This window comes from Ochotona princeps, chromosome 11 (assembly GCF_030435755.1).
Source record: "Ochotona princeps isolate mOchPri1 chromosome 11, mOchPri1.hap1, whole genome shotgun sequence".
Lineage (NCBI taxonomy): Eukaryota > Metazoa > Chordata > Mammalia > Lagomorpha > Ochotonidae > Ochotona > Ochotona princeps.
Genome location: NC_080842.1, coordinates 42,936,455 through 42,946,698, shown reverse-complemented (window position 1 = coordinate 42,946,698; position 10,244 = coordinate 42,936,455). Strand labels below are relative to the sequence as shown.

The window sequence follows — 10,244 nt, the reverse complement described above, 5'->3', positions numbered from 1 at the left end:
CATTTCAATGGCTTATCAATCAAAATTTCTCATTGCTATTTTAAGTTTTTATGAAGCTATAATTTCCAGTAAATTCACTCTTTTAAAAGATTGTCCTCTTCTGATTAAATTTTTCAATGATTGATAGATCATACAGTAGAATGATTTTCTTCAAGAAGGTTCTTGATTTTCTTTTTCATTTCTTCAGCGACACATTAGTAAATCAATATTATGTTACTTAACTTCATGGTGTTGTTAATTTCTTTCTTTTCTTCCTGTTGTTGATTTTGTTTTATGGCTTTTCATTTAAGGGGATGTATACTAACTACGTAATGGAGACTATCATATTCAGATGTGAAAATACAATGCAATATGCATCTCTACTTCCAGATCAAAGATGGACTTCCTATGAAACTGTTAAATATATCACGGCAATAGGAAGCTGGACACTGCCAATATCCTTGCCTGCAATGAAGGACATATGACTCTTTATGAAGAACTATATTATAGTAATAATATAGGTGAACTCTCTGTGCGGGGGAGGGGATAACAGAAATCCCAGGGCCAATGGAACTGTATCATAAAATGATAATAATAAAAAGAAGTAAAAATAAATAAATAAAAGATTGTCCTCAGTAGTTCTCAGAATAGCCTTTAAATTGTGCAACCAGGTCCATATCTTAGCCCTTGTGAATAAAGCAGCAATAACTATGAAGTGTAGCCATCTCTTTGGCATGCTGATTTCATCAGTCTGCTATCCAGAGACAGGCTTACTGAATCATACAATGGATCTGTTTTCACTTTACTGAGGCAGCCCATGTTGCTTTCCATGAAAGCTGTACTAATTCACATTCCCACCAACAGTGTTCAAGAGTTTCCTCTTTTCCACATCCCCATCAGCATTCGTTATTTTTTTTGTCTTTTTGTTAATATCTCTTCTGAGTTGCATGCTATCTATTGATGCAATGTTATTCTACTTAAGTAATCTAGGAGTGGTTAATTGGTGGTAAGGATTGAAAACAAAGGAAAGATATGGATTTATTTCAGAAGTAAGGTTGATAACATTTATCAGCCAGATGAGAAGGCATGAAAACTAGTCCTGAGATTTCAATGATGATGACCTAGAGATAGATGGCAGAATAGCTCACTAACTTAGAGAACCAGGAGAGCAATGGGGTTGAGAGTGGGAGTGAGGTGGGAGTCAATGAAGAGGTGTATGTAAGGAATGTGACTCTAAGTCCACTAGGCACATTTACGAAAGTCTAACTTTATTTGTGTATAACTTAATTTCCATTGTGAATTTCATTCTACTTGGTCACAAAAACTGAAACTTAACTCAGTTCAGAGTTAGTCAACTTTTTTACAAGTTACTTTTAAGTTCAAGGGGAGAGAAGCAATGGAGTAGTATCTGGGTGAGCATTGATTATGTTCACATGATTAACATGTTTGACACATTCTGATTTTTCTGTACTTAACCCGGGTGCAACTGTTGGGCTGTCTCTGTCTTAGTCTCAATCAAATTCTTGAAGCTGTTTGGTGTGTTGCATGATTCTCTAACTCATGTGCTACCCTTGCTCATCAGATGGGAATACCCGTGGTTTCACTACCTTCATGCTATTCTGAGACATTCAGTGATTTGCTAACATTCCCTCCCAAGACAGAAGAACCTGTGTGAGAGAAGGGAAACTGACCGTCTGAAATTGTCCCAGATCTGTTGAGTGAGGAAAGTGGTGGAACTGATGCCTTGCTGTAGTCCTCCCCTATGCCTCCCTTGCGCTTCTCCTCCCCAGGAAAGGATACAACAACAATGGTCCATGACTGTTAAGCTGGCCACCTCCCTTCACCCCTGACTCTGCATGAACGCAGGACACCTTAGTGAATTACATCACATTAATAGAATAAGTTGAAAATGATGGGGTTGTTGCTGTTGAGATCAGATTACAAAAAGGGTTCTGGCTTCCAGCTCATTCACCCATTCTTGGTCTTTGGAAGCCAGTTTCTAAAATATGTTCTGACCAATGAGAAATGAGCAAAGGAGGTCTCCAGACAAGAGTGAAAAACTGAGGCTGTCAGTCCAACAGTGAGTAGAACTTTGCCAGTGAACATGTAACAGAGCGTGTGCCAGGATCCCAGCTGCTGTACTTCCCATCCAGCTCCCTGCTTCTGGCCTAGGAAAGTAGTCGAGGACAGCCCAAAGCTTTGGGACCCTGTGCCCACATGGGAGACCTAGAGGAAGCTCCTGGCTTCAGATAGGCTCAACTCCATGGCCATTATAGCCACTTGGAGGAGTGAATTAGCAGTTGGAAGATCTTTCTGCTTCTGCTTCTCTGTGTAAATCTGCCTTTCCAATAAAAATAAGTGAATCTTTAAAAAAAAAAAAAAAGACACACACGCGTATGTCAGGCTATAAAGTTGAGTGCCTAATTATAAAAAATACTGAGTTTATAAGCAAGTAAAAGAAACCATTAAACATGGCGTAGAGAAAATTCTCTTTAAGAAGCTCATGCAAGAGATACCTGCAAGATGGGGTCCTTCTTTGTCATTTTTAATATGTCACAAATTTCCTAAGAGTAACATTTGCATTTTGCTGCAAGGTAAGGGTAAACGTGAACAAAAATATATATTGTTTGTTAAAAAAAGAAAAGTCCTGGGCCTGGCGTGATGACTTAATTGACTAATTCCTCTTCCTTGCAAGAACCAGGATACCGTGTGGGCCCCAGTTCATGTCCCAGATGCTCCACTTACCATCCAGATCCCTGTTTCTGGCCTGGGAAAGCAGTCGAGGACCCTGCACCCATGTGGGAGACCCAGAAAAAGGTCCTGGCCCCTGCCTTTGAATCAGCTCAGCTCTAACCATTGTGGCCACTTGGGACTGTGTGACCAGTAGATGGAACATCTTTCTCTCTCTCTCTCTCCTTCTGTCTGGAAATCTTTCTTTCCGTGAAAAATAAATAAATCTTTAAGAAAAAAGAAACGAAAGGCCCCTAGCCCTCAGGCTGCTGCTGTAGGACTCTGGTGAGCCCAGCTCCTGGATAATGCCTTGGAGAACAGGGAAAGCTGTAGAACAGGAAAGGACTGTCAGTGTGGTGCCCCAGTGTTCCGATGAACTTCAGCAGCCCAGCTGCCCCAGGGGTGTTCAGCGTAGCCTCACAGCCTGGAACAAGGCATGCCTCCCTCGCCTCCCTGAGAGTTTCCTGCAGCAGGTGTCTCAGCCACCGCCTTCTCTCCGTCCATTGTTCTCTTGCAGCGTCAGGCTCTGTGTGCAGTCTCTCAAACGGCAATTCCCAGCCATGAAGTCTCTTCTCATCGTGGTGGTTCTTCTGTCCTCTTGGGATGCCGCCCTCGCAGGTAAGATGTAAATCTTCCAGCTAAGGGAGGCAGGTGCTTTGACTAGAGATGCCATTCTAACCAGAGATGTCCTTGTAACCAAGCAGCCTTGTAAACATCCTGCTACTATGGACCCTTTCATCCCCCAAGCAGCGAAAGCATCAACCGGTTTTGCTGTCAGCAAGACCTGATCGTCAATCCTGACTCTCTGATGTGTTAGCACTAGGACTTTGAACAAAGAACCGAGCTCCTCTGAGCCTTAGATCCTTCATTTAAATAAAAAAAAAAAAAAGGAAACCATAAGACCTTTCACCTTGGAATCTCACAGTGATGAAATGGGATTGTGTCTAGACTATGTCTATGCCTAGTGAGAAAAATATTCAACTCATCCCATCACGTCCCATGATATAGAATCATTAATAATGCTCCATCCTGTTTTGCTACTGCTGTTTTCTCTAGATATGATAGTCTGCATAGGTACTGATAGCACAGTGTATTAAGCTTTTTAAGACACTGAAAGCTCGTTTAGGATTTGTGGATCCGTCAGGTGCATGAAAAAGTTTCAGGAGACCCACATTGCACTGTCTATGAGAGCAAGAATGTCTACTCAGACAAGGTGGCCTCGAGGGAGGAGGCAAGGGAGGCACAACTCAACATCCTTCTCTGACTGTGGAGGTCTCATCTGGAGTTACTGAGCCACTCTACGCCCTCTCCTCATAACTGCCCACCTAACTTTTCAGGCTCCATGATGTGTTCTCTAGCAGATGAAGCAAATTTTCAAATCATAAGGGAGCACATTGGGTTTGAGAATTCATAGGCTCCAGGCCTAGAGCTAGAGGCATCAGTAATGGCTTCTGATAACTGATTCATATCCTGCCAGCGGTCAGCAGCTCCATTAGTCCACATATATCCTATTCCATCCTTGCATCTGTGCGACTATCTTCCTTCATTACATGGATATTACATTTTATCAACCCAGTAGAGCTACAGCTTCTCCTCATGGATTTCCACCTTGACATCTAAGTAACACTGATCATTTTTCTCTTGTAGGGCAATTGTCATCAAGGGCATGTTGATTTAGATAGGGTATGTATTGGTTCAAATTTTCTGTGAAGAGCCAAATAACTGCATTCTTTTTCTTCTGAATACCTTCTTCCATATTAATATAGGAAAATATTTATGATGGTTTATTCTAAGGGAGAGCATGTGTACAAAATTTAGAAATGACTTCATCCATCTTCAAACCCACAAAACCATTCCATATCACACACTGCACTGCACTTGTCATGTTTTCCCCTTTGATATTTTGTGTTTTTTCTGTCTAGATTGAAATTTTAGTGAAACTAATCTCAGCATATTGCTCAAATGTACCTCAACAGTACCCAGTTCACTAGTTCTTTAGACACCTGCTTGAGAATTGAGTAGCTAAACATTTAAATAGTTAAATACCGAGGGAATGACTGCACACACAGCTAACCTGATTGCTTAGATTATATTAACTGAGCAATGCAGGAGAACTTCCAATTACCAGTGACCTTATTGAAATCAGGCTGCCACAACAACAACAACAACAATAAAAAAAAATGCAAACTGAATGGCTTAGACAAAATCTACTTCCTCTAGAAGCAAAGAACTCCAAGATCAAGATCAATTGACTGAGTTTCTGGTGAGGGCTTTTTTCCTGGATTATAGACAGTCATCCTCTTGCTCTGTCTTCAACTAATAAGGCCATCAATCCTACTAGATTAGGCTACTGATCTTCCTGGATTAGAGTATCACTATTATTACTTCTTTGAAACTAGATTACCTCCAGAAAAAGTATGTCTCTGAAAAAAAAATCAGAAGTTAGGATTTCAAAATATGAATTTGGGTGCAATGCAATTTTTTTCCTGTCACAAAATCAATTCTTTTGACCAAGCATCCTTGGAATTCAGTTGAATAAATATTGAGGGGATAGTCATTGCATTGACCACCAAAGACCTGAGGTGAATTGTCTTTTCATTCATTTTCCTTCCAGGTTTCAATCTAATATCACCAGAATGGCGCAAGAAATGCTCTGAGAATGGTGTCTGCAGATTTGAGTGCTATGGAAGTGAAATGCTGGTCGACTACTGTATGTCACGTCTAGAATGCTGTGTCAGAGGAAACCCCGTACCCTGACATGAGAAGCCAGTCAATGCCTGCTGCCTTGAAAGCCTTTGACACTGACATCTTTCAGAAAGCCAGATGCTATAGTCAAACTACAATATTGTGACGCGCCCCAGTGAAGAATACTTAGTATTTTTTCATGAGCCGTTAAAATCTCATGATCTCAGATTTGAAGAGTAAAATGAAACCTTCTCATAAAGAGTGAGGCTTCTCATGAAAACCACTTGTAATATGTATTCTGATTTCAGAGTAATCTCCACTATTCAGTTACTTTCTCCATAACCATAGAAAGTATGCCATGGGAAGCTACAATAGAGTCAGCTTACTATATCTTACTCCTACCCTACTGTCTATAGAGGAACAGATTTGCAACTTAACTGAGTCTGACCTTGAAGTTCTTGAAATGGGAAAGAGCCCATCTTGGGATGGGTTTTCACAAGGTACTCTCTTGCCCATCTCCCATTTCCCCGGCTACAGGCTATAAGGCAGCTTGGTTCTCAGTGGAAAACCTTCAGCAGCTAAGCACACACCTCCACTGCTCTGCATCAACCGACCCCTCTAGCACTCCACCTGAGTGCCAGTCCAAAGGCCTAGACCTAATATCATGCTGATCTTGCTGTTTCTACATGTAAGTGAGAAACTCTCTAAATCCATTTGGACTCAGGTGTTTTCTGGGCCAGCCAGTCTCCTGAAGGTACAAACAGAAAGCCTAGCTCTAGGGCTGGTGGTGCTGCTGGCAATAGCACTGCTGTTGCCTTCCTGCATGGCTGGTTGTTGAACATGACCAGTTCATATGCAGAGGCATGAATACGTTAGTTCTGCAGGGCTGCTCAGAGCCAAGAGCAGGGTGGCCCAAGAGACTGAATTCCAACTGTGTTGTAGTTTTCTACAGCATGAGGGCTGCATACGGCTTGGACTCTGGTGATTCTGAGAATTCGGGACTCTAGCTGCAGACAATTATTGATCTGCTACAAATTGGAGAATCAGTAGCTAAACTGCTAGGCTGAAACTCTGCACCCAGCCCTCCATGATGTTCTATGTTTGAGCAAATCAAGTGATATCTATGGGAAGAGATATACTAAAAATGTATTAGAGTGTGTCCTCCTCTCATAGGTCCAAACTTCCCAATGGAGTCTGTAGAAGAGGTAAGTTGAAGTGGACCCTCACTTCAGAAAAGTCCCACCCCCAGCCCGAAGGACAAGTCTCCAACAAATGGCCTTTTGAGTATCAAGCTACAGCCACAACATAGCCCCTGCTCATTTCCCATGTTATTCTCCCAAACTGGGTGCAAGTTTCTACATGCATACACACAGAGAAACCTGAAGGTAACCCTGCCTATGGACAGTCTGAAGATCTAGGGGAGATATTGCTAAAAGAGACCAATGAGCAAGCTGAGCCCAAAAGCTGAGAGGCAACTTCCTCCACTGAAATAATCAGATTCTCCCTTGAAAATAAATCAGGAGATCAGTCCTGCACTGCCTTCACCTTCCTATCCTTCAAACCCAAACCTCAGCCTTCACCACGCCAGCCAGAAAGTAGCTTCTGTTACAATGCTTGCTAGACACTCCTTTATTCTTTTGAAAGAAAGTATGCATGTTACAAGAGCATATGGAAGCTCTGCTAGGCTTCTTTAAATAGGGAACCTGATAAATTATAAATTGGATACCTTTGGTTTACCTCTGCACGTTAACATATCCAAAGGCTCTGCCTACCACTGCCATGTTGCCATGTTGGTGGGTGGAGTCAACGTAAGTCTGTCTGGGCAAAGGCGCAGGTAAGTGTCTTGAATCTCCCAGTCACGTAGCTGTGACTGGGGGAATCAACGCTGGGCCAGGATTCCTGCTGCGGATCCTAGCTCCCAGTCCATCACAGCCAGGCTGTGCACAAATCCGGAGCTTGTCCAAGCACAAGGTCCGAGAATTTCCTCTGTCCATAGCGATCGTGCTGTGGGAGGATCTCAGACGGCTCTGAGCATGGCTCAGGACCATGGCTCTGCTCACCGCCACCAGGTAAGTCTGGGCAGAGGCACGGGTGTGTGAATCTCCTAGCCACGTCATAGCAGGAACGCAGCTTCACGTGCTGGCCACCCAGCAACAAGCTCTGGGGTCTTGGGGGTGTGGAATTACTGCCTAGGAACATCCATGGATAAGGTCACTGTACATGTAGGTGAGGGATCAATCCTGAGGAAACCCAATGACAGGACCACTGTTTTGGAGGTAAGTGAGGGGGCTGAGACATGGTGGTTTGCAGGGGAGAGACCTGAAGATCTTTATGGGTCAGACTGATGCACCAGCCCACATGGGAGTCCTGGGTTGGGCTTATTAGCATGGACATGGCTGCCTAATACCTGCCAAAGCACATGCAAGCTGTGGCTGGGAGCCTGTCTGGCAGGGCTAGATGCCAGTACCTGACTGAATGTTAGAACAGGGGATGGGTCACATTAGGCAGGGCCAGGACACTAACCAGTACATGAGAGAACCAGGTCTGGGGGTAAATTTTGTGGGGGATATGTGGGCCCAACCCTGTGGAAATATAAGTCCCATTGGTTTTCTCAAGAGTTAGGGTGGTGATGGACTAAACTAGGTGTGACCATGGAACCTGCCAACACTCATAGGTACAGGGACTGAGAAAAGTCTGGGCAGGTCCAGGCTGCAGCACCCACATTTGCATCCTAAAATAGGATGTGGGGTGGTCTGGGCTGCAACATCCTCCAGCTCATACAAGGCCAAGATGCAGAGGCAGGCTATGCTGGGAAAGGGTCTAGCAGCCACTGGCATGCATGAGATTTGGGTCTAGGAGTAGGCTGAGTGCAGGAACTTAGGCAACTCCCCTAGTGGGTCATAGCTCCCACTGGTTAACATGTGATCCAGGCCTGGGGGTCAGGCAGGCTGGGTAAGGTAGCTCCAACTGTTGGCAAATGTGTGGGTTGGTTTTGGAAGGGGGCAGACCAAGCAGGGCCAAGCAAGTGCTCACTGGCAAGTACAGAAATCAGGCTGGAGGGCAGGTCATGCCAGGCTAGGCTGCCACACCTGCTGAGTTTGCATGAGCCAAGTATGGGAGCAGACTGAAGACTGAGCAGGGCCAGGTTCCAGCACCCATCAGTGAGAGTTGGGTCTTGGAACAGGCTGGGTCAAGCCAGGCTGCAGCATCCAAAGGCAAAGGCCAAGAGAGGGGAGGGACTATGCCAAGCTGGGTCAGAGAAACCACTGGTATGCGTAAAATCTGTGGCTGGGAACAGGTCTGGTTGAAGAGTTAAGAGGACACCCTAGCTGGGTTGGGGGTCCCACTGGTGAGTGCGTGGTCCAGAGTGGGGACTGTGGTCTGGTCTGGACATGGCTGCAGTGTCCATTGGCACAAGTTTGGACTCGGTCTGGGACACGCAAGACTGGACTAGACTCCAGTACTCATTGCTGCTCATAAGAACCAGGATGGGTGTAGGACAGACCGGGCTAGCTCTCTAGAATGGAGTGTAGGTCAGGCTGGTTTGGGCCTGGTTGAACCTCAGCACAAACCAGTTCACAAGAGGACTGGGACTGGGGGCCAGATGGGCTGGGCTAGGCTGTAGGCCCAACCAGTGTGAGCTGGAATTGGGAAGTGAGCCAGGCCCAGCCAGGATACAGCACCCTCTGGCAAATGCCAAGGTGAGACAGGCCATGCCAGACTGTGCCACAGCACCCAAACAGCACTCATGAGACACAGAGGGAGAGAGGGTGAACCCGGCAGGAGAGACTGCATGACTGTTGTACTGCTAGACTACCACTCCCACTGGGAGTGTGAGAGTTGGGCTGGAGCAGATCATGCCAGGCAGGACTACAACACCTGCTGGCCTCATGTGAGCTGGATCATGGGAAAGCCAGGGTGGACTGACTGTTCCTATTGGTGTATGCATAAACCAGAGTGGGTGTTGGTTGGTTGGACTTTGCCACTGCATCAGCTAGCAGATGCTGGCATGGGAGTGGGGGAGTAAATTCTGTCAAGTTAAATTGCAGAACTACCTGGAGAGTGCAAGATCCGGGATTGGGAGTGGACCAAGTAGAGAAACAGTAGGCATTTCACTCTTGGGTTGCCGCTCTGACTGGTGAGAATCAGAACCAGGACTGGGGCAGGCATAGCTAGACAGAGAGTGGCACCTGCCAGCACGTGTGTGGGCTGGATAGTGGAGCTGGTTGGGTTGAACTGGACTTCAATGTGCATTAAAATGTATGAGAGCTAAATGGGATATGGGACAGACAGGACCAGTCTGCTGTACATGCTGGCAAGCACAGGAAACAGAGCAGGGGGCAGAACTGGTGGGGGTTATTGTGGGTCACTCCAACTAGGCTACAACTCCCAATGGTTTGCATGGGGGACCAAGTGGGTAGGATTGGGCTGGACTATAACACCCATGGGTTTGTGTAAAAGACAGGGCTAGAGACAGAATTGACCCAGCAAGTGCAAAAGCTGATTGGGGTGACAGACTGTGTAAGACCCTGTATTGACATGCACATACAAGAATCAGGTCTGAGATCATCTCAGATGAAGTTTCTTTGGGAATCCCCCCCAACTGAACTGCTGGACTCAGAGCCCCAACCATGAAGAGAATTGCAGGTTCCATGGTCTGACCGTGGAATGTATGTGTCAGAGCTGGGCCTCCTCAGTGGCTTAGATGGAGCAGTGGACAGCATATCCAGGTGCACATGGAAGACATGGCAATACACTGGAGCCTGCAGAGGACACTTGGTACCATAACAGAGATGGAGGACAGAACAAAACAATCAACTACCCTAACCAAGAGTTGGCAGTGAGTACCT

General features: G+C 45.4%; 1 protein-coding gene across 1 annotated transcript; it reads left to right on the top strand.

The window, feature by feature from the left end:
* The first annotated feature begins 3,137 nt into the window (after positions 1-3,137).
* Positions 3,138-5,677, top strand: DEFB134 (defensin beta 134). The gene is made up of 2 exons (XM_012931327.2): positions 3,138-3,327; positions 5,324-5,677. Exons 1-2 carry the CDS (start codon positions 3,270-3,272, stop codon positions 5,464-5,466), a joined length of 201 nt encoding a protein of 66 aa, XP_012786781.1. The 5' UTR covers positions 3,138-3,269; the 3' UTR covers positions 5,467-5,677.
* Positions 5,678-10,244: the final 4,567 nt, after the last annotated feature.